The 24,795-nt window shown below is 47.5% G+C and overlaps 1 protein-coding gene across 1 annotated transcript in view; it reads left to right on the top strand.

Annotated features, from left to right (window-relative positions):
• ehbp1 (EH domain binding protein 1) overlaps positions 1-24,795 on the top strand; it is a 151,438-nt gene that overhangs the window by 13,838 nt on the left and 112,805 nt on the right. Inside the window, 3 exon segments of the mRNA XM_042066196.1 lie at positions 10,159-10,216; positions 12,050-12,145; positions 15,941-15,994. Coding sequence (XP_041922130.1) covers positions 10,159-10,216; positions 12,050-12,145; positions 15,941-15,994 — 208 coding nt within the window.

Below are 24,795 nucleotides of genomic sequence, written 5' to 3'. Positions count from 1 at the left end.
AGAAGCTGTTTGATGCCGATACACACACACACACACACACACACACATATATGCACGTTTGATGATTCAAGGCGTCCCCGGTGAGCCCACCTCAGTTGGCAAATTAAACCCACTGAGCTCTGGAGAGGAGGGAAGACTCAAGGACTCCTCTGACAAATACGGAGAGACGTCTTGAAGAGATTCACATCAACGCCGTGAAGATTTGCTCCTTGATCGGGCTCTACAGGAGCATGTCAAGCTGGGTCTCCTGTGGGATTTGGAGGAGTCGTTCAAGGTGAGGGGGTTCAAGGTGAGGGGGAAGAAACCAGCCTGGTCTTACCCTCTTCCTTTTCATGACTGTCAGCGTCAAACCATGTGATGGAAAGTTTTGTTGGTCGTGAATGTTGACACAATAAAATAACATACAACAATTTTGTCAGCACAGTAGGGCCTTTTGTTAAGAGGGCAATTACTGACTGGCATACTGTCAATATGGGATTTTTTTTTTTTTTGTTTGTCTTAAGGTGATTGTGGCCCATATCTTGTGCTTCAAATGTTTACATGGCTGATTCAGCTTCTCCTTAAATAATTTCTTCATTATCTCTTGCACTGACTGCATCCTTTGTTCTTTTGTGCAGCAGAAGTTCTTTTTTTTGTGCTGTGTGTGTGTGTGTAGCCTTCCAGTCTTCTCCAATGCTGCAGTGCCTGTCCTCAGAAGCCCTCTTCCTGCTTGTCGGGCTGCACCAGGGAAGACCTCACTCATAATGGGGAGCAATAAAACCCATTTTATCACTTAGTCAATAAAATGAATATTTCCATTACGACAAGCTATTTGATGGAAGAAAATTGGCAGAATGGGACTAGAACCAATGTCAGCCACAATTATTAGTTTTACACTATTGGTGGTAAATTGGTTGTAAACTAAATGGCCGTATTGTCAGAATCTGGACATTTGTGTAATTGGTGGAGGCTTTGGCTCAGCCCTTGTGAAGTATTGGAGGTGCTGCTTATTGAGGTGAGTCAGTTCCAGTTTTCAGCAGTTATGTGGGAATGGCATATGTGCTGCTGCTGCTGCCAGGTTCAAACAAAGAAACAACAGCCCTTGGTTTATTGTGTCAAACGGCAGATTTCAGGTTGTCTGCGGTGTCAACCTGTGTGTGTGTGTTAGACCTGGAGCTGATGCATTAGAGAGAGAGTGTGTGTGTGTGTGTGTGTGTGTTTAGCAGCGGGAGTAGCATTTCTATAGAGACTCTCATGCTGGAGTGAGTAAAGGGCTCTTGACGCCTCTTTCCAGCCCCCTCAGCTTTGACACAGGTCACCCTATTCTGTGTGTGTGTGTGTGTGTGTGTGTGTGTGTGTGAGGGGTCAAGAACTTGTTTGTATAGCACACAAGAGTTCAGGGGCCAGCTTTTATTAAACAGTTCAGTGAGCACAAATTGTTTTACAACACACCCAAGACCAAAAACTGTAAACGCCTTTACGCCATTGGTGCCAGTCATGAAACTTATGTATTGATTTTTATTATGTAACAAAGTAACTATGTCTCAGGTATGCTTTTCTCATCCCGTTCTGTCTCATCAGAGAAACCATAAATCTGTGTATAATTCCGCTCTCTCCCTGATCACGGAGTTAAGTGCTATAAGCTTGGTTACGATGATGGTGATGGTGCTGAAGATGAGTAATTGGGAAGACTGGCGTCCTAACAATTGCACCTTGTAGTTAAACTGCTCTAGAAGCTTTTGGAATTGCCCTCATGTCATGGCACTCCAGTATAACCCGCATACACACAGTTCAGCAGAAGTCCTTCTACACCCAATGAATGAATATCTATCAGACTGTATCCGAGGATGCAACTCTCCCTTTTTGCACAGCACTGCTTCCCTCATAAACATAAACAGCATTTTGGATAGGAGTGGTATAGACCTGTTTGTGTGTGTGTGTGTGTGTGTGTGTGAGAGAGAGAGAGAGAGAGAGAGAGAGAGAGAGAGGCAGGCAGACGGAGGGTGGATACTCGAGCCAGCGCTCTGTCAGCTGTGTGTCCAGTGTTGGGTTGCTCCTTCCTCTGGGCTGACAGCCGTATTTGTTAGCAGCTGTCAGCGAGGAAGTGCCCTCCCACCCCCCCCCCCCCCCCCCTCCTCTCCCACCTCCCCTCTCCTTGCCTCCTCTCCCTTTATTCAGGATTTTATTTTTGTAATGCATTTTTATGCTGACCTGCTTGCTGAGGATACAACCCAGCCTCTCCTTTTCCCCTCCCGGTTACACTAACCCCCCCCCCCCCCCCCCATCCCATCCCATCCCATCCCATCCTCTTCGGTCACTGACAATGAGAGAGACTGAGCCAGAGAGGTGCTTTATAGACAGAAAGAAAATGGGATACAGAATACATTTGTAGAGAAAAGCAGAGGGTGACATGGAAAGGCAGAGACTGAGACCGCAGTGGCACAGGAGTAGAGAACAAGGAGAGAAGGAGTGGCGGATGCCGAGCAGTGGCAAGTTTTTTTTTTAACGACGGGTCAGGGCAGAGCTTGAACCTCTTAAAGGCCAGTCTGGTGCAGTTTTACAGGACCCGCGCTGTTAACACGCTATCCCGTGGCCGTGAGCTCTTTCAGGGAGATCCAAAAAAGGCCGCTGCCGAGGCTCCCAAAACAGCAGGGTGAGGTGCCGGGCACATCTGCAGACTGCATCAGGCACCAAACAACTTCCTTTGTGTGTGTGTGTGTGTGTCTGTGCTTTTTCTTCCTTCCCCCTGTAGGAATGCAACAACACACACACACACACACACACACCCACTACCCTCGGATACCGTTTTGACTAATCAGCAGACATCTTTTTCAACACACACACACACACACACACACACACGTAGGTGTTTGGGTGCTATGAACAATACACTGCAGCTATGGCTCAGGGTGTCTCCAGTCCCCCCCCCGCTGCCCCCGTTGCAGCCAGGCTGGTCGTGCCCAGGGAAGACACTTCCGCCCGGGCCTGTCTGGCGAACCGCCTCCTCCCATGCCCCGCTTCCCAGAGATAGCATCTCCCCGGGCCTCTCCTGCACCCCTGCTGCGCATGACCTACTTTAGCGCTCTTATCTCTCCCTTATTTATTTATTTTGCCCATATTGTTACATTTAACTTTAACTTCTTCCCCTGCTTTTCTGACTTTTTTTTTTTTTTTTTTTTTTTTTTATCCCCCACATTTTTTTTCCATATAAATAGGCATACTCATGAAATCGAAATGCAACAAAGGAAAAAGAAACTGTCTCGGCTTTGGGTATTGTTTTCCTCCCAGGGTGGTCGGCCTGTGTGTGTGTGTCTGTCTGTCTGTCTGTCTGTCTGTCTGTCTGTCTGTCTGTCTGTCTGTCTGTCTGTCTGTCTGTCTGTCTGTTTTCCCCTCCTTCCCTCATCTCTCAGGCTATTTTTATCACTTTCTTCTTTCACGACTCGTGAGCTTCGCTGAGTCGCCTTTGCTTAGTCTGTCCATTTCTAGACGCCTTGCACTAGAGGAGGATGAAGTACTGTGGAGGATGACTCCTGCTGCATTCGAGTGTGTGTGTGTATGGATGATACTGGCGGAGGGCATGAGGAGAACTGATGCTTTGTTTTCTGAACACAACAGATCCCAGACAGTGTGTGTGTAGGAGGAGAAGTTGTTGAGCAAAGAACATTGAGCAAGTTTTGAGACATGTTGAGGAGGAACAGCAGTGGTCAGGTTTAAGATTTTGCCTCTAGGTGAGGAGGTCTCTCTTGAATTAACTCTGCACAGATTGTGGCAAAGATGGTGATGAAAAGTAATGAGAAAGACAAAGCAGTGGGAGTAGACTAGCAGTGAAATGAGAGGGGCCAAAGCTGGTGAACTGTGGTAGCAGGTTGGAGAATCTTTATCACCCCAGAGTGCTGCAGCACAGTGTGGAGTGGAGAGGCAGGTAATATAGGCCAGTGTGTTTGGCCATAGGGTAGTGGACTTCTGAGGCTGTTTAAAAGTGTGTGTGTGTGTGTGTGTGCCAGCGCTGCATGTTCTGAACACCGCAGTTCTCAGCCTGCCAGCAGCTCCCCAGCAGCTGTCAGAAGCTCAGCAGACATCCTCCCTATAGCGTTCTGTTTCGTGCTCTCGCTCGCTCTCTCTCTCCCTCTCACTCTGTCTCACCCTCGCATAGATCCGTCTCTCACACATTCACATTCTACATCTGTAACTTCCACATGCTGGCTTAGGTGAGAAAGAGAGCTGCCTTTCACTGCTCGTCTCCTCTGTGGCTTCACTGAAGGAGTTCAGCCTACCCCCTTTGAGTCAGGCCTGGATTACACACAGGTAGTCCAGCTTTCACGTCAGTTCATTGCTGAATCGGAGTCAACGCAATGACTTTGCTCCTCAGCCCAATGGAGTAGCACAACGTCAGCTGTAACGTCCCACAAAGCTTGGGCAGGCTAGGAATAATACTTTTAAAGATATTAATGTCCATTTTTTTTGGCATTTTTGATCAAAAAAATGGATTCAAACTCAAGTGTGAAAATGTTTGAAAACATTGAAATTGTAAACAAAAAATACTTTACAGGTCTTAGTTTTTGGACCTGAACATTATGCAGACAAACTCCTGGATTCTGTCCGATTTTTACATGGAATGATCCTGCTGCAGTCGTGGAAGGTGATCTTGTGTGTGCCGACTGCAGTCGTCTTGTCCATTTTAGTCTGTGTGAATGGCCAAGGTAAAAGCTCCTGGATGTCACTCAGCAGTGCCAGTGGTACTTGCTGGCAGCTTCAGTGTCAAACCAAAACACTCCATGAGCTGCTGTTAAACAAACAGTCCACCCACTCCCCCAAAACCTTCTCTGTGTTGGGTTTCATTTGGAGAGATCCACCGTAGGCTTTGTTTGCTTTGTTTATTTTCATAGGATGGATTGCTTTGCTGAAATACATGTTTTTTTTATAAATACATGTAATCCCCCCCCCCCCGATTTTGAAAAATGAAATTTAAGCCCTGGAGCAATAGAGCTATTTCGCCCTATAAGGGATTTGTTGTTATTAGAAGTCATAGGTATTTCTGTATGGTCCTAGCATGCTTAGACCGATACGTTTAGGGCAGCGGTTCCCAAACTTTTCCCCCCACGTACCACCACCTACATCCTGACTTGGCTTGCGTACCCGCACCATCCGACACATAATTAAACATAACACATTCTACTGACATATTCCAGGCATCATGTTTAATTAGCCACCCTACATGATAACAAATAACAAAATCAAAACGTGAAACTGGTCTATGAGCTCTCACACTAAAACAGTGTGGAGAACAATATTATGAAACTGTGAGCCTATGAGAACATAGGCTTTTAGGCCTATAAGATTTAAAAACAAACAAAAAAATTCAACACCTTTCAGACATTGTCCTTTTCATCTCGCGTACGCCCTAATGTAAACTCGTACCACAGTTTGGGAATCCCTGCTTTAGGGAATACAAGCTTGCACTTTGGCTGAACTCTAAAGAGAGTGAACCTTTTTTTTATTTTTTTTTTTATTTGTTGTGACAATGCACCAGATTGTACCATTTAATACAGACATGTGTTTCTCTTATAAAACCATCTAGAACCAGTCATATCACCAGTTGTCAGGTGATTGGATCACAATGCGAGCCCACAACTGGTCCTCATCAGAAGTGACGCAGGTGCTGACTACCAGATGCCGCAGTCCTGATTTTGCCAAGTTGGCATTTTCTCTGTATTTGCTTGCCTGTTGTCAAAGCAGACGGTCGTCCTTTGTTGCCATCACATGTGGGATTTGTAGTCCCCCCCCCACCCCTTCCAATGTACTGTCATCCCCATCTCACCTCAGGTGCTGTAATTCTCTCCTCTGTAACATTCGATTCTAAATCATCATCATCTCTAACCTAAAATGGCCTTCATCTCATCAAAATAAGGCATCAGCTTTCAGCAGTCTGCCTATGTGTTTTTCTTTCTCCTTTTTCTGCCTGTTCAAATGGCTCTCGCTCCCCCTTTTCCATCTCTCCCCCTTTTCCATCTCTCCCCCTTTTCCATCTCTCCCCCTTTTCCATCTCTCCCCCTTTTCCATCTCTCCCCCTTTTCCATCTCTCCCCCTCCATCCTCAGATGGAATCCATTTGATGCGAATCATTTGATGAGCGAAATGAAAAGTGGAGGGAAACAAGCTCCCTCCTGAGCCGAGCGTCTAGTTTTTGTTCTTCCTCTACGCTCCGCTCTCCCCAAGGAACGTGTGTGTGTGTGTGTGTGTGTGTGTGTGTGTCTGTCTGTGTGTCTATGAACGAGTGTGTATGTGTGTCTGTGTGTGTATGAACCTGTGTGTGTGTGTGTGTGTGTGTGTGTGTGTGTGTGTGTGTGTCTGTCTGTGTGTGTATGAACGAGTGTGTATGTGTGTCTGTGTGTGTGTGTGTGTGTGTGTGTGTGTATGAACGTGTGTGTGTGTGTCTGTGTGTCTGTGTGTCTGTGTGTGTATGAACCTGTGTGTGTGTCTGTGTGTGTATGAACGAGTGTGTATGTGTGTCTGTGTGTCTCCGTCAATCCACTCACCTGTTTCATAGTGTTTTTAAAGGCAGTGGAGGGTTTGTGTGGGGGCTGAAGGCAGTGTGTTTTTCTAGCATCAGAGAGGAATCTGAGTGCCCCCCCCCCCCCCCCCCTGGGGTTATTGACGGACAGAAGAAAAAGAAGGAAGAGAAGAAAACAGATGAGTGTTTATATGGGGGAGAAGGGGAGAAAAAAGAGGCGGGGAGGGTTTTGGAGCTGCGAGGCAGTCGGCTCTTTGACGCGTGTAAGTGCTGCAGAGCATTCCTGCGGCGTTCCATCACAGGGCCGCGATGCACAGTGCCTGCTCACCCGCTCTGCTACTGGAGGTCTGTAAGGAATGGAATGCAGCGGGCCAAAAGGAGACCAGCGCAAAGGGGAGAGAGGGGAGGAGGAGGAGGAGGAAGGGAGGGATCCAAGTCTGTACTAGTGATTGTGTTGAGAGAGAGAGAAGAGAGTGTGTGTGTGTGTGTGTGTGTGTGTGTGTGTGTGTGTGTGTTGGGTAATGTGTGGGAGTCAGAAACATATGAGGGGAAGAGTGTTCTGAACAGAGGTTAGCGGGTTAATAGGTACCGTGTGTGTGTTGAGGTTTGAGTAGGAAGACTGGAAGACTGAAGCTTAACAGAGATTGATGGAGAGAGGGTTGTTGTAACAGGCACAATGTGTGTGTGTGTGTGTGTGTGTGTGTGTGTGTGTGTGTGTGTGTGTGTGTGTGTGTGTGTGTGTGTGTGTTAGGGGAGGCAAAAGGAGAACTCTGAAGGAAAAGTCCAGAAAGAGAGGAATCTCTCTGTGTGTGTGTGTGTCGGAGGCAGCAAAGCAAGGACACAGCGCAGCCTCTGAGGCAGGAGCAGGCGGGCAGAATGGTTGGCATTCGTGGCATGGCGCAGGGTGCTGGGTGCTGTGGTTCCTCAGCACAAAGGGCCCTCGGGGGGGTTGCAGGGAGGTGGCGCTCCAGCAGTGGTCATGGGAGCTCACACAATGGGCCGCTGTGTGCCGTCTGTGGCCCTGCTCTCCTCCTCTTCTGTCCTCCCCTCCCCTCACACCCCCACTGACATGCCCTATCCTCTCTCTGTCTGGTACAACTCTCTCTCTCGTTTTTTTTTCTGGCCACTTTTTCATCATGTCTTCATTTCATCATTCTCCTTCATCCACTCCCCCCTTGGTCTTGATTTTGTTTCAGTATTATTAGCAGATGTGTTGGTCAGAAACTCCAGCGTCCTATTTTGCAAGATCGTTTCCAAAACATTCTCTTCGTCACACGTCAAGCCAGTGAATCAGGGCTGGTCTTTGTTCCATGGTCATCGGTCTGCTCTGCAGAGACTTGGCCACTTTTATGGTCCGATTTGAAATAGAACCGACATTCACTGAAAACATACTTAAATGTTCCCTACAGCTACCTTAGCCGTGTCTTTGTGGGTTTTCAGTCGTACACAAATAGGGGATTGACAGGTGAGTGGTCAGTGACCAGAGTTCGGTCCCTGTGTCTGTGACTTAAGGGGGTTTTGACGCAGCTAAATGGAGCTGTGACTGGTTTCACAGGAAACTCATGCAGGCACCCACCAGAGGCTGCTGGAACACAACTGGAAAGCCTTCAAATGCACCTTTGTCTGGGCCCTGAGCTGGTTTTCCCACTGGAATCTCTTACAGCACTAAAGCACTTGGCGTTGCATGCCTGTATCCTCACAACTTCTTTCTTTCACTTCAAAATTATTTTTTTTTCCCCCAGCATTTTTCTGTTCTTTCTCTCACACTTTTTCTGACTTGCACACTTTCACCCAGTCTCTCTTCCCTCTCCCTTTCACAGGCCGTACACACACACACACACACACACACACACACACAATCATAGGCTTACATGTACTATTCACATGTTGATCACAGGATCTGCTGCCCTAACTGAGTCTCTTATTGGACCTAATTCACTGCCCTAGCCCAAGACAGACTGACAGAAAAAGTGATTGATTGTGTGTTTGTTTGTGTGTGTGTGTGTGTGTATATGTGGAGGATTTGGGTAATGTGCACAGGTGTGGACCCTAGTTGACTTACTGGAGTGAATTCGTGGTCTGCCTCTGCCAGCCTCTCTTTGTACAGGCTCAGACGGACTGTGCTTGTGTCTGCAACGCTCTGCTTCAGGCTCAGCTTCATCATTAATTTATTCCTCTGGCGGACTGATCCACCTGTGGGACGTACACATACTCACACTCACACTCACACTCTCACACACACATACGCATGCACACACAGCTGCTTTGCACCATGTGGAGGGTGGATTCACAGTTCAGAGCAGCGACAGTTTGATGGACTGCATTAGAGTTTCATATCCGTGTTGATTTTGTGGACTTGTTTGAACAGGAACAGATTTCACAAGCTCATTCTTTTATGTGTGCATGTGTGTGGCGTGAGTGAATATGTCTGAGTGTTGATGAATCACAGATGTTTGGAAATCGTTGTTGGTAGCGTGTGTGTGTGTGTGCGCGCGCGTGTGTGTGTGTGCGCGCGTGTGTGTGTGTGCGCGCATGTGTGCGTGTGTGTGTACTCTTAAATCTTTGATTGACTGTTAGACATCAGAAGAGCATGCTGTCAGGGCACTTGTTTCATCTGATGGGATGGGGGATGGGGCGTCTGCCTGCCCTCCATCTTCTACTGCTCCTCACTTCCCTTCCCTGCCTGTCTGCCCCTCTTCCTCCATCCCTGTCTGGTAGAGGCGACATGAGGTTGGCTCATTTCAGAAAGGTGGCTTGTGGTCATGTTGACTTAACATGTTGATTTGAATGAGATGCAGTACATGCACAATTAATTATTCAGTCTATGCAGAATTTCCAACTCCAAACCACATAAACTTGAATACTTATTGTGTTTAATCATTTTCCGGTGATATGTTTGTGTTTGGAAGGTGTGGCTTTAAGTGATTAACACATTAGACAAAGTGTTGCATTCTTTAGCAAGTGGGCCAATAGAGAGATTTAACTGAGACTGAAAAGTCAAAAATTGCAAGACCTCTTTCAGACTGAAACATCAGTCTTTAAATAGTTAAACTATTTAATCGTGATCACTGCACAATCGCTTTGTGGCGAATAGTCACAAATAGTCAGAGGTGCAAATTGACTGCAAAAAGCTTGAGAAGAATTAAATGTGAAACTACCAGGAGCCCATTAGACAACAGTGCAATCATACTCCAGAGCTGAAACCTACCTGGAGTGCCCAGTGTTCAGATACAGTGGTTTTCCAGCCTTCTTTACTCTGAAGATTCACAAGTTAAAGCGTCAAGGTTGGGCCAAGAAATACCTGAGGACAGATTTTTTCAGAGGTTTGCTGAACAGATGAAATGAGTGTGAATATTGATGGACCAGATGGATGGACATGTGGCTAGAAACTTAATCCTGAGTAGTACAGTTTGCCTCATAATTGTGCACGTAGTGTATTAGAGGTCTCTGGGCATGAATAGTTCTTGAATCGTTCTATGGTTATAGTCTTAATCCTGCTCAGGTTCATATTGGTGAAAGGGCCTCCACTCTGCTGTCAGTGATTGAATTTAAGTGTTTAAACTGTAAGAAAAAAATGGAACATGGGGAAACTGATTTCTGTGCTAGCTGACAGTGATTGACTGTATTTGTCATTGTACTAAACCCCACTCTCCTCTTCTGTGTCCACAGGCAGCCAGACAAGCTGGTGGTGGTATGGACGCGCCGCAGTCGACGGAAATCCTCCAAGGTTTGTTTGCTTTCCTTTCCTTTTCACAGTCCTGTTTCACTGTGTTGTTCAGACCACTTGCACAGCTTTGTGAACAAGTCCCAAGACCTGCGTTAGATGTTTAGACAGAATGGACTGGACATATAGCCTGACGAGCCAGACCCACATTAAAATGTAGGGTCTGGGCACTCACCGTTCGCAGTGCTCAGTCCGAGGGGTGGGATAATCGGTTGTCTTTCAAATTCCCTCTGCACGCAATAGGACAGCGCTGAGTCCCATGCGTTTTCCCACCAGCGGAGCTAGTTGGCTAGTTCAAACGTTTGCCATTTTAAAACAAGCTTAACTTGTGTCACCCTGTTGGCCAACAGCAACATCCATCTTCTTTGATTTCAAGTAGCAGGGAATTCAAGCCAAATCGTTGCAACTCTGCCATCAATCATTATATTAAGCCCACCTAACGACTCTATACACTATTTGATTGGCCTGATAGAAGTATAATTTTTCGAGCTCACAAGCCAACGGAAAGTTGCTAGACTAGCCCTGGAAGCAAATGTAATTTGCTGCCGCTAGGGTGCGTGTAGATTTCTAGGCTACTGGACATAGCTATTATGGCCGGAAGTTCCCCATAGGAATTCACTTGGATTAGGGGCGTTGAGCAGAATGACCCGGCACGTGGTTGGTTCAGTCTGTAGCGTACGACCTCACATTGCTGACATGGTCAGAATTTAAATAGCTGCACCATACTAAGAAGAAGAATTTGGTTAGTCAGACCTTTATCAAAACCAGGCTGAAGTGTAGAATCTTCTTCACTGAGAATAAAGCATTCTACACTACACTGATAAGCTGTTTAGGTATCCATGTAAGTTCCGAGAAATATATCTAATAGTGGCTTCAATACTAACCTCTCGATGAGTTTGCTTGTCAGCTACATGTGTCATAATCACCTTCCCCCCCCTCCCATCACCTAAACCCCTCCATAAAGCTGGATGGTTGGCTAAGCAGTAAATGCATTTGGCTCGTCCTCAGTTGGCGGTTCCCTTACTCCATTTTGCAGCAAAAGACCTGAGATTGCAAGGTTTTTAAGCGGCCTACTCCAGGCCAACAGCAGCCATCAAAACGGCATTTAGTCCTCACTCCCTCCCCTCAGCGCCTGACCTGCCCATCTGTCTGTGTCCACATCGCATCACACACGAGCATGGCGGAGTTTTAATACCGGCCCGGGTCATACTCCGGTCCCCACACAGCAGGCCGCCGGCAGCTTTAATATGGAGAGAGGCTCCCGATTAAGTCCTCTGAAAGGCCCCGCTCTGTGTATTCCCCTTCATGTCCCTTCAAGAGTCTTACACACACACACACACACACACACACACACACACACACACACACATACATACACACACTTTCTCTCTCTCTCTCTCTCCCTCCATGTTTCTCTTGTTCTCTCTGTAGTGAGGTGCTGTGTCAGCAGCAGCAGGTGTGGCTTATGTAGTGTATTCTGTAGAGGTGTTGGCACCGCTGGGCTCAAAATGTGTGTGTGTGTGAAAGAGAGACTCTGGAGATCAGGGTCAGGGACACTGGGCCTATGTTGTGTAGTTTGTCCTGGTGTTGATGCATTTCGTTTTATTTACCTCCCAACTGAACCTTTGAACTTTTGCCTTGTGAAGAAAAACTACAGAACAGTATGTCAGCCAAAAATAAACAAAAAGGCCACGACTGTGAAACCCAGCCAGAGTCTAACCTATTATTGCTCAGTCTCATGCTGCTGTGTGAGTGTGTGTGTGTGTGTGTGTGTGTGTGTAGAGAGAGAGTGTGTATTTTATTTATCCTTACTTGTTGTCTTTTTCTTGTCCCCAGTCTCACAGTTGGCAGCCAGGAATCAAGAACCCGTACCGAGGGGTTGTGGTGTGGCCCGTCCCAGAGAACATCGAGATCACGGTCACTCTGTTCAAGGTACGGTCTCTCCTCTCCCTCTATCTCAGGGATTCCCAAACTGTGGTACGTGTAAAAGTTTGGGAACCGCTGCTCTATCTCATTTGTAGCTCTCCTGCTGTCTTTCATGTGGCCTTGTCATTTAGTAAACCCCTCTCACTGTTTCTCACTGTGGTCAGGTCAAATACAGTGAGGGGGAGCAAGTCATAGACACATGGATGGTTAGATAGATAAACGGACAGAAAGAGTTAGAGGAGAGAGACAGAGAGAGAGAGAGAGAGAGAGTGATTGACAGTGAATGAGGTAGACTGAATGAAAGAGTGAATGAATGATTGCAAAGGGAGGGAGAGGCGCTCTTCTCCAGAAATAGGCTGTAGGTGCTCTCCTGGCCCACTGACACAGATGAGGGCTGATTAAGTAGTAATTAAGGCCAGACTAAGCAGGGTCACATGACCTGCGCCACACGCCTCCCCTAAGCCACAGGTGAGCAGCCTCCCGACTGTAAACAGGAAGCAGCTTCAGTGCTGAAAGTGTTTTTAATGTGGAGACGTCAGGCAGTCATTTAAGTCAGTCACTCGGCAGATAGGAGCCACCACACACACAGGGAGCAGGTCTTTGACCCCTGAGTAGCACAGAGCAACAGCAGCACACCACAGTGCAGTAGCCCCACGTCTGCCCACTGGGACGCAGGTGAGTAGACACCAGACATTGGCCGCCACAGCACAGCAGCCATGCATGTGCACACCTACACACACACACCCACACACACACATCCACGCACGCATGTGCACTTCACTGTTGAGTTCAGCTCCACACTTAGGGCTTAAAGCAGGGAAAATGTCTGTGCCTGAAGTTATCAAACATTTTTGAAGCCAACATATAATTGTAGGATTAGCAAGATTGCCCTCAGAATTAGTGCCGTTTTCTCATTGAAAATGATATTATAAAGGGTGAACAGGTTTGACTTGAGTTCAGGATGGATATTATGCAGTGTATGTTTTTGTGCTGTCTAACCAAATTATGTCTACTCAGCGTGGGTAAATTGGTGTGTGTGTGTGTGTGTGTTTTAAGAGGGGGTGAGAGGAGCACATAGTATTTAAAGCATTACGAGCTGGTGCTGACAGCTTGACCTGGTGTTGAATGTCCCGTTGAGCGTCCACACAGTGTGGTCTACACACGCACGCACACACACACACACACACCCCGTCTGTGCTGATGCGGTAGACACGCTGGGTGCAGCAGAAACTCACCCACTCACAATCCAGTGTCTGGCACCTCCTCCAGCTGACCTCATTGAGCACACCTCCCTAAACTACATTACCCACAGTTCAGTTTGGTAATCAACTTTAACCAGCCCACACACCTCATGTAAATTTCATGCTGTCTGGCCACTGCACCTCCTCTACTGTCAGATGACCCGCGGAGGTTCCGTGGCAGTTCTAGCGCACGCAGACTAATGAGAAGCAGCAGGAAAGCTCCGCACTCAGCACAATCTCCCGTCAGGCAGGGGAAGTGCTCCGCTCCGCTCCGCTCCACTCCGCTCTCGTTTGCCCACCCGCTTCCTCTCCTCTCCTCTCCTCTCCCCTCCTCTCCCCTCCTCTCCCCTCCCCTCTCCTCTCCTCTCCCCTCCCCTCCCCTCCCCTCCCCTCCCCTCTCCTCTCCTCTCCCCTCTCCTCTCCTCTCCCCTCTCTTGTCACCGAGTAACCAAAGAAAATTCACTTACAATTGACCCGCTTTGAGCGGAGAGACACAGGAGGAGCAGTAAATCCACGCAGATTGGAGACAAATGGCGGTGTAATGATAACACCCAATCAATGGCTGCCGTCAGGGCTGGGGTGAGATACGGGCAGAGGGCCGGGCTATTTCGGGAGACCCAGTGGCAGCGGCAGGAAGGAGGGGTGGGGTGGGTGGGTGGGTGGGTGCGGAGGCGGGGAGATGGAGGGATGTTTATTTGTGTGGTCATTAAAGAGAACAAATGGAGAGAGTGCAGTCTGTAAAGGACGGGCGGAGGATGTTTAGCAGCTGAAAGCTCTCCCACATCGATCTCTGCTAGATACCTGCAGCCAAATCAGAACTGATTGGGGAGAGAGTGGTGTGTGTGTGTGTGTGTGTGTACTGCTCTCTCTCTCTCTCTCTCTCTCTCTCTCTCTCTCTCTCTCTCTTTTTTCCTGCTCATTAGCCTTTGTTGGGTATTCACAGTAGTCTAGTTACATAGTTACACGCTGACACTTAATCTGCCTCTGATAATATGTTGGTATCTGTGTGCAGTGTGTGAGCAATTATTGATTGGACAGTGAATGCCTGCATCTGTGTCAAGTATTCAGTAAGCAGTTAGTCAAATATGTGGGAGTGTGAGGGACAGAGAGAGAGATGCAGAGACATATTTGCTTGACAGCTGGGTGTGATTGATTCGAATGTTTGTGTACATGTGGGCATGTGATTTGTGAAGGTTAATCAGCAGGAACAACCATACTGCAGACTGTGGTGGCCTTCCCAGTCATTATAGCCTCTTACTCTGGATTGAAGAGGACTGAAGCAGAGGGGAGAGGGGGAGTGAGAGGGAGTGATGGAAAGAGAGAGAGCGAGAGAGCGAGGTGGAGAAGTGTGTCCTCTCATCTGGCCAGTAACAGACAGTGTCTGATGGCCCGAGAGGCTCCAGTCTCCTCTGTGGAGAGACGGATGGCAGCGCAAATGGGCCATCATCTTTTATCCAGAGCAAGGGCTGTTATCTGTGACGTCCTGTCCACTCTCCTGTGTGTGTGTGTGTGTGTGTGTGTGTGTGTGTGTGTGTGAGTGTGAGAGTGACCTCTCTGTCCTCTGTGTGCCCACCTTCGTGAAGTGGGTCACAAGGACACTTTAGCTGAAAGGATCTGGTTTTAGCTAAATGGAACGTGACCGACAGTGATGCCTGATTTGACTTGACATGTCCCCAGCAATAAAGCAGACATTTCCATGTGGAAAAAAAGCATTTGGAGTCAATTAGCCTCAAGTACTTTTATCAGTACTGTGACATTGGTCGTTGTTGTTTAATGTGACCATTGACCACCCCTCAGTGCTCTCAGATTAATGGACAAAGAGAGAAGTTGCCTGTGTGGTTGGAATAGTTTGATAACATAAAACTAAAGGCTCTGTTTTTTTAAGGGCATCTTTTTCATACAAAGCCATTGGGATGAGAGGTTAGGTGAGGTGGTGGTCCACACAGTATGGCTTACAATACCGGTAGTGTTGATTTAGGACTGACTGACAACAAGAAAACTGTACTATAAATTGCATTGGGATCTTCTACCGTAGGCCCAGTTCTCACACTCAATGTTTTGCTGATGTGTTACAAATAAAAGTTAACACTTTCTCTAACTTCTGTTCACACGCCCAGCTACTATGCCTATGTCTCTGCTGTACGGAGTCGGACACACTTTTCCCCAAAGACACCCAGTATTATTGCACATGTGCCTGATTTACTGGTGGTATCGGAACAAGTTTGTAATGGACATGAAGTCCTAGCTGCCTTTCTTTTTACCTTTCTTATAAAAAAAAAAGTCACACACTTCAAATATATATATATATATATATATATATATATATATATATATATATATATATATATATATATATATATATATATATATATATATTTAAATTGAAATAAATAAAAATTTTCTTATTTACCGCTGAATGTTTTGAGCATCTTCACAGTGAAGGTTGTTGATGGGTGATAAGACTGCTGTTTCTGTGTCTGTCCTTGACCTGGGTGTGAATGCAAAATCTCTTAGTTTGTGTTAATTCTTTTGATGTCTTTAAATGTCTTTTGTATTTCAGGATCCTCACGCGGAAGAGTTTGAGGACAAGGAGTGGACATTTGTCATCGAAAATGTAAGTGAGCTATTTTTGAGCTTCATTTTAACCAGGTTCCACATATTTATGGAGTTGCTGCCACCTAGTGGTCAACGATCACACTCCTATAAAGATAAGGGTGCCGGTGTACTAACAATGTCTTTGACTACTGAAGGTACATGTTATTTAATGAAGTACAACTTCTGATAGAATAAATTACTTTTGAATTGAACTGAATGTTATCACTGGAAAATCCTTTTAAGAGGCACCCACATTAAATAACTGAATGTATTTCAGTTGATGTTAGTTCATCTCTATATGAGGTTGTGTTTGAGTGAATGTGCTTTAATTAGAAGACCTCTAATTTGACATGACTATGTAAAGAGGAGCCTCACATCACATGGTATGCATGAGTTTCAAGCTGATGTATTACTCCCTCTACTGGACACTAATGGACTTACATAACTGTATGCATTGTATCCATTCTGCACTACCTTAATCCTTTCTTTATTTATTGGCAACATGCAGCATGTATGTCCTCATGCATTGAATTTAGCTTTGGGCTTGCTGCCCACAACCTCTGTGTGGCATTGGCCCTGTCCGATGTGAGCGTGTAGCTGTTGTTGCCCATTCTCATTGGCCAGTCATGCAGGCAACATGTCAGAATCACATCAACAGGGTGTCTTTCATGGCATGCTGTTGAGAAAATTGGATTGAGGCCCTGGTCTAAATACAATGCTGGTTGGTTACTCAGGTCATATCTAGCTAGTCTGCTGGATGACTGAAGATAGATATTAAAAATCAAGAATTGTTTGCTCCCTGCTCCATACTGCGTGCGCGTGCATGTGCGAGAGTGATTTAACTTTTTTTTGTAAACAGTTGCTTTCAGAAACAAATAGTCTTTGTACTACATGTTGCAGGTTAATGTGTATTACTAGTCCTTACAGTACAACGGATCACACTTACACTGAACCCCCCCCCCCCCCATCATGTACTGGTGGATCGGGTGCTGGTGTCAGACAGATCTGACTCATTGACTCATTGAAGGCCCTTTGTGACTGCGCTGCAGACAGTCCACACCGTGCCGGGCTGCTTCTCTTTCATGTGTCGTGCCTCCCTGGGCCTTTGGCAGCCCCTCTGTGTCGCTGATGGGGCTTTGTGGCCAGCCGTATGTTCAGGGCTGCTAGACTAGTGATTATGATCTTCAGAGAGAGAGAGAGAGAGACGCTAGGGCTCTCTTTTGCGTCAGCTTTGTGCTCCTTTGGCACGGAGGGCTTCATACTTTAACCATGCCCTCATACCCTGGCCGGTTGCCTCAGATCTGATTCGCACCAGACGCAGCAGCAGACTAAAGATGGTCCTGTCCTATGTCTTAATCCTCCTTCTCCCTCTGCACTTACAGAGCCACTTGACTGCTCTTGATGTATCACAACAGTCTGTCTCACCCAGAACACATTGTCCAGGACTGATTTTCACACCTCTATTGATGCTGCAAATGAACAGCAGTTTTTGCATATTGTAGTGAGTTGTTTTTCCCTCTGTATCATCATTACAGAGCTGGTACAGGTCCAGATTTTTTTATGCTACCTCCTCTGTCTCTGCCCCTCTCTCTGTCATTTTCTTCTGTTTTCCTATAGCCCCACCTCTCTGTCTGTCTGTCTCTTTCTCTCTCTCTTCTCTCTCCCTCTCTCTTCTCTCTCTCTTCTCTCTCTTCTCTCTCCCTCTCTCTCTTCTCTTTCTCTCTCTCTTCTCTCTCTCTCTCTCTCCCTCTCTTCTCTCTCTTCTCTCTCTCTTCTCTCTCTCTTCTCTCTTCTCTCTCTCTTCTCTCTTCTCTCTTCTCTCTCCCTCTCTTCTCTCTCTTCTCTGTCTTCTCTCTCTTCTCTCTTCTCTCTCTCTCTCTCCCTCTCTCTCTTCTCTCTCTTCTCTCTCTTCCTCTCTTCTCTCTTCTCTCTCTCTTCTCTCTCTCCCTCTCTCTCTCTTCTCTCTTCTCTCTCTCCCTCTCTCTTCTCCCTCTCTCTCTCTTCTCTCTCTCTTCTCTCTCTCTTCTCTCTCTCTCTCTCTCTCTCTCTCTCTCTCTCTCCTTCCTGTCCCCTTCACCCCTCCCCTCTGCCCAGTGTTGGGGCTCCGCCCAGCTGGCTGCAGTACCCTGCAGGGCATGGCTGCCCAGTGCTCAGCACACAGGCTCGCTATTGTAACAACATACACACACATACACATTTGTGTACACACACACACACACACACACACACACAGACAGACACATGTGTGAGCACATACACACCACCATGTGCACATGTAAACACCAGTCCCAGCTAGGAGATAGATGAGGGAAGAACTAAGGCAACAAAGTTAGGTGTGTGTGTGTGTGTGTGTGTGTGTGTTTGAGGGGGTTCTGCTTGGATCAGTACCAAGGCCTGGGCTCCTGTCCAGCCGGGATACTCCAGTCCATCTGTCCTCACAGCAGAGTGCAGAGAAGATGCGCACACACACACTTGCACCGCAGACACACGTACGCACACTCACAGCAGCGCATGCACACTCCCAATGCAGTGGTAGAGGTCATCACAAACATACAAATATAAAAACACATTAGCCACATCTTGCTGTGTAGAGAGTCTCAGTGGGACAGACGCATGCAGACACACATGCGCACACACACACACACACGCACACACACACACGCACGCACATGCGCACATGCACATGCACACGCACTCCCGAACACATGCACGCATAACATCCAAATAGCCTGGCATTGATCCACACACACAGCCTCGATAATCCAGACCCTGATAATCTAGAAAGATTGGCCAAGAACAATGTAATGGCCCAACTCGAGGGGCAGCAACAAGCATGCATTTAAAAGACCATGTTTACCCTGAATGATTTCGGACTTCGACGCAATCAGATAACACTACGACCAATGTGTACTGTACTCCAACATTGCAGCGCTGTCTTCATCATTTTAGCTGGTTCCCTGGAATGTTGGGGTAAAAGTAACATGCATCATTGCTCTTTGCCAGAGTGTCTCGCAGAGACAATTCCATTGTGCTCTCGGTACCCTGTAAATGGATTTCCAGGGTACCACACACATGCACAAAAATAGAAACACATGAAGGAAACCTTGCTGAAACACACACTGCACATTCACAGTACTTGCATGTTCTGCCTCTCATTGACTTGACTGAATACACACACACACACACACACACACACACACCAGTCGTTATTCATTATGACATTTCCATTTGCACTGGTCCTTATTTCCTGTTTTGTGTTATTTCCTGTCTTGTGTTTGTTTAGGATGCAGTGAATACTCTGCTGGTTATGCTGCTTTCGAGATGTCTCGTAAATGTCTCGTAAATCCGCTGCCCGAGTTGGAAAGTGCATTTTGGGCAGGCACGCCCACTTTACCTCGGAGTACTTGAGGGTACCCCGAGGTGGACGTACGACCTTACAACAAACATGGCTGCTCCCATAGTTGAGATGAGATGACATGTATTTTTTTGCATATGTACTGTGTTGGTCATGTTAAAGTTGATTTAATGCTCTTACACACTAGATTACATTGCTGCTTCAATCCGGTCACCAATTCATGCATTGCACGGTCTTGCTGTGTCTGCAATACAATGTAACAATTTGTTTTCCAGCCGTTTAGCTAGAGGCTACATGTAGCACAAAACAATAACAATGACTAGCCTCCTGCTAATGCCCCTCGTGGCTCGAGAGAAAGGCGTTCCTAAAGCCACTCATTGGTACATGTTGTACGGGTGAGTGTACGATGATTTACGAGACATCTCGAAAGCAGCATTAGTTAGTGGTTTATGTATGAGGTTTTGGCTGAAAACAGCCAAAGATGCGATTACTGATGGACCTTTCATTGGCCTATGCATTAGCTGGATCTGCCTACCACTATCACATAACTGGTCTATTTTCTGTGGAGTTTTTTTTTGTTTTCCTTGTTGGAATAGAAGCAAATGGCAAGTGTCATCATGGTGTCAGTTCAGCGTACTCTGACATGACTGGTACAGACAGAGAAACAGTGCTACAAGACCATTCAAGCTGGTGAGCACAAAAACAATACCCTGAAGGAAAGCTGAAGTGACTCATCTCCGAGAGGGAGTGGGGGGGGGGGGGGGGTACAAAGTACTTTTCTTAGCCCTGAGAAAGTCGAGGAGGAAAGGGAATAAAAAGAGCAGGGGGGGGAGACAGAGAGAGAGAGAGAAGAGGAGAGAAAGTCCTGAATTCCTCTTGTCTCCACATACCTCTCTAATAACAAAGTGATCAAAGACATGCTTGGCATGTGACGTGCGTGTAGGGCTCTGGTGGGTGGGGGCAGTGAAGAGGCACTTTACCCTCACACACTCAGCTGTGTCCCCCTGCCTGCCATGCACCATCAGTGGAGGGAGCGAGGGAGCGAGAAAGAATTGAGGAGTGGGGAAGAGGGGGAAAGAGAACTATAAAAGGAGAGGAGGGCTGTAAGGGAGGGGGGGGGGTGAAGAGGTGGAGGGGGCGCTCCAAGTGAGACTGACATCAAAGCTCCTTGGGCTGGCCTATTTGGCACCAGATTACAGTGCCTGTGTGTGTGTGTGTGTGTGTGTGTGTGTGTGTGTGAGGGAGGGCTTACAGACTGTGTTTTTGTCATGGGGTAATTTTCTTGAGCCATATTATCTGACTGCTGTGTTATTGTGTTTGTACCACCTTTCATTTCATCCATTTAGCCTGCTATTTACACTCAAACCGATCCGCAGTGCTTAACACGTTTCAATTAGAGGACTATTAATGATCGTTTCCACATACCACATAGAAATCAACTATTAATTAAACATCTTATAACATTCATCATCCTTTCTCAATCAAAGAGAGTCTGATCAGTGTTTGAACGCGACTTAATTCTGTCTTAAGAAAATGATTTCAGGCATTTGCAAACATATTTTATGTTCACAGGACCAGTGCAGAATCAGTCTGGTCAGGTTATAGCCATGATGCTATAAGTAATTTCTCTTGTCATGTCACGGCTGTCCTGAGATCAGCTGTTTACCGTCTGATGTGGCGGGCTCAGCTCAGGTCTGCAGGTCAGCCATTTCTCCACTCACCTGCACCTGGCCGTGCTGAATCCCTATGCAGCGTTCCCAGCCACGATCGGCCAGCAGAGGGCAGTGTGTGACCGGCAGTGTGCCGATGACAGACGAGCGGGCTGTGACACGGCGAGGCCGGCCGCAATGGAGGCCTCACGAATGTGACACTGTGTGTATGTGTGTGTGTGTGTGTGTGTGTGTGTGTATGTGTCGGCGCTGTGGTGGATGGAGTGGAGCGTGAGGTATCTGGTTCGACACCGAGAGCGCGGCTGAATGTGGGTGCAGGGAGGTAAAGCTTCCCCTGACCCCTCATCACAGAATAGATGGAGAAAGAGCAAAAAAGAAATAAAAAAAGGCACAGCGGCGCTAGTGAGGGGAATAATACGCCATTGTGCGGCGGCGAGATGATGAAATTCAAGATCGGCGTCTCCTAATCTCTGGCTCAACCTCAGAAATGCTAATCCTCCCTCCTCTGTAGAATTATTTGAGTGGTAGATTGTATTTTGTCATTGAAATGGCAGAGAGTCAAACGGCACCTTTCTCCTTTTTTTTTTTTCCCGCTCCTCTCTCACTCCCTTTCTCCCTGTTTGTGTCCCTGCCAAAACGCTGCGGCCCAAAGAATTGCATAATCAGAAACGGAGAGAGAGAGAGAGAGGGGGGGAGTGAAGGGGAGCGAGAGAGAGAGAGATGGAGAGAGAGAGAGAGGGGTTGTGACAGAAAATGATTATTCAGTGGTATCTCCAAATTGCATGCAACTCTTCCTTTCTTCCCTCGTCTTTATTCAAATACATTATCTGAAGCTTGGAAATTGAGGGGTCATATACTTAACGGCTATATTTAGTGGCATTGTGTGCCGGCCCCTTTGTGTGTGTGTGTGTGTGTGTGTGTGTGTGTGTGTTGGCATAGTTGTGAATGCTAGATTGGCCCGTGCTGTGGTCCCCATGCCGGTTGTGTTGTGCGCTTGCATGTGAACCAAAGTGAGCGAAACCGAGCCAAATCTGTAGCCTTCTCCCCCCCCCCCCCCCCCTTCTATTCTCCTCCTTTGCTTTCTTCCTCCTCCTCCTCCTCCTCTTCCTCTTCTTCTTCCTCTTTGTCTATTTTTTTTTCTTCTGAAAAGCTGAAAGCGGCAGAGGCTGGTGCCGATGTGACTGCTCCGGGTTTTGTGTGTGTGTGTGTGTGTGTGTGTGGTTTTCAAAACTATTGTTCCTGAAAGCCAGCGCTTGGCATCCACTGATACTCCCCTTGAAGGCTAACCCCCCCACCCCCCAACACACACACACACACACACATAGATATCCCATCCCTGCCCAACCCCACTGTTATTCACAATCATATTAATACAATGCGGTATCCGTGCATAGAGGAGCCATTGAGAGGCGGAGACGGCGTCTCTGTGCCGGGACGATGCTGTGTGATGCAGCCCAGCCTCTGCTCCCTCTGCCTGGGTATAAATAGTGTTTGTAAGTAGCACAGCTGAACGCCTGCCAGACCATTTGCTGGCTTGTAATGACTTCGGCATCTGCTTAATTTTTTCCCTTTGAACCTTTTTTGAACTGGAAAATTGAGGTGTTGATGTGTCCCCTTCTCTCTCTTTCCCTCTCCCTTGCTCTCTGTTTCTGTCTTTCTTTTTTATATCACTCTCTCTCTCTCTCTCTCTCTCTCTCTCTCTCTCTCTCTCTCTCTCCTCTCTGGGTCTTTCTCTTTGGGGACGTGGATCCGTCGGGCTGCCGGTCTCGTCTCGTGCTAGCGGTGACCTGCTGTCGCTTGTGGACCCCTTCCAAATCAATTAAAGCCATTTCCACTCCAGCTCGTCTGCTCCGCGTCCCTCGTGTGGTGCACCCGCCTCCGCACGGCAACACATTACGTAGGCCAGTGGGTTACCAGCAACTCTGGAGAGAATTAGGTTACCTGGTGCATGCTCCTCAAAGCTGGGACGAAGGAGGAGGCAAATCCGCAAAGTTCTCTTCCATTTCAGAGTGGAAGTAGTGATTAATGGTGGTGGTGGTGATTGGGTGGTGGTGATGGTGGGATTGAAACAGGGAAAGTTTTATTTTCTTTTTAAATGTAGTTTTTTTTTCTTGTTTTTCAACCAGGGCTAAAGGCTTGGTCGTTCTACGTGGCTGTATGCACCTACTGGTTAAAATGCATCAGCCAAATGTAATTTAATGTACCGGTACATAATCATTCTTAGCTACCAGTTTTATCAATCCATTGGTCTTGATTAGTGTTATCGTTTACTACATGGCCTGTAGCCATATACATTTACTCATTTATCAGATTCCTTTATCTAAAGTGGTACAAAATGAGGGTGATTAGTTTGTAAAGTACATGTTGTGAAGGTGCTAAGGTTCTCACCCATGTTCTCCTGAGCCCAGAGGTCCAGCTCTGTGACAAAGCCGTCCTTGAGTCCCCATGTTCTGATGAGGGGTGTTGGACCCAGCGATGGATTAGACCCCCTCAACAGACCTCTCTGTCCCCCCCAGCACTCCACGCGGGTTCAGACGACTGTTCAATTAAAGTAATGAATCACCCAGAAGAAGAGGACAACAGATGCATGTGATCCCCACCCACCACATGACACACACACACACACACACACACACACACACACACACACACACACACACACACACACACACACACACACACACACACACACACACACACACACACGTCTCCCTAAACCCATTTTGAGGGCTTGATAGGACCAGCTGAGAAGAGTCTGGTCGCCGCGGCAAAAGAACAAGAGGATGAGTGGAAGGAGGAGGAGGAGGGCAGTAAATCTCTTTAGGTGGAAGCAGTCTGGAGACCAGGAACAAGAACAAGGCCCCGCGCCCAGACGGCTCCAGATGGCCAGGGGGAGGCCGGCGGAGGTTGGCTGGGGCTGGGGCCTGGTCCGCGGCACGGCGTGGCGTGGCGTGGCATGGCATGGCGCAGGCTGGCTGGGGCTAATCTGAACCGGGTGCTGCCTCTGCTGGTGGTGGTGGTGGTGGTGGTGGTGGTGTAAAGGGAATGCAGGGTGGCCGGGGTTTTGCGGTGGGGCCCCGCTGGAGGCTGAAGAGGCTGCAGACACACATGGGTGTGGGGTGGATGGGCAGGGTTTGGGTTTGTGCTGGGGCTCTGGAGGTGGAGGTGGTGGTGGTGGCAGGGGATCCCGGGTGGTCCCTGCTGTCCAAAGCGAGCGTCACTCTAATAGGCTTACAGGCACTAATCCCAGGCGCCGCTCCGTCACATGGTCAGTCTGCTGACCCTGTTCGGCTACACGTCTTTTTCTGCCTTTTCTTTCTCTTTCACCTCTCTCTCTCTCTCTCTCTCTCTCTCTCTCTCTCTCTCTCTCTCCCCTCCTTTAGTTCTCTCTCTCTCTCTATCTCCCCTCCTTTAGTTCTCTCTCGGCTCTCTTTTGTGTGTGTCTTGTTTGTAGTTTTTCTTTTCTTGTCTCTCTCACACCTCTGAAATGTGTGGTCACCAATGGACAGGAATGTGGAAAGAGATCCATGTAAAGACCTGTGTGTGTGTGTGTGGCTGTGTGTGCCTATGTGCCTGTCTGTGTGTCTGTGGCTGTGTGTGTGTGTGATTCTACCAGACACTCTGTCCCAGGCATATAAGGGAGAGGCACACCTTCAGGCTTCTTTTTCAGCTGGTGGCGCCACTATTGAGTGGCACTGCTTGGGCATAAGAGTCGAGTTTTAGGAGGTGTGTGAGAGAGAGAGAGAGAGAGAGAGAGAGTCCATCTGTCTGTCTCCTCCCCAGTCTCTCTAAAAC

This window comes from Alosa sapidissima, chromosome 16 (genome assembly GCF_018492685.1).
Source record: "Alosa sapidissima isolate fAloSap1 chromosome 16, fAloSap1.pri, whole genome shotgun sequence".
Lineage (NCBI taxonomy): Eukaryota > Metazoa > Chordata > Actinopteri > Clupeiformes > Clupeidae > Alosa > Alosa sapidissima.
This window is presented reverse-complemented; position numbering and strand designations above follow the sequence as displayed.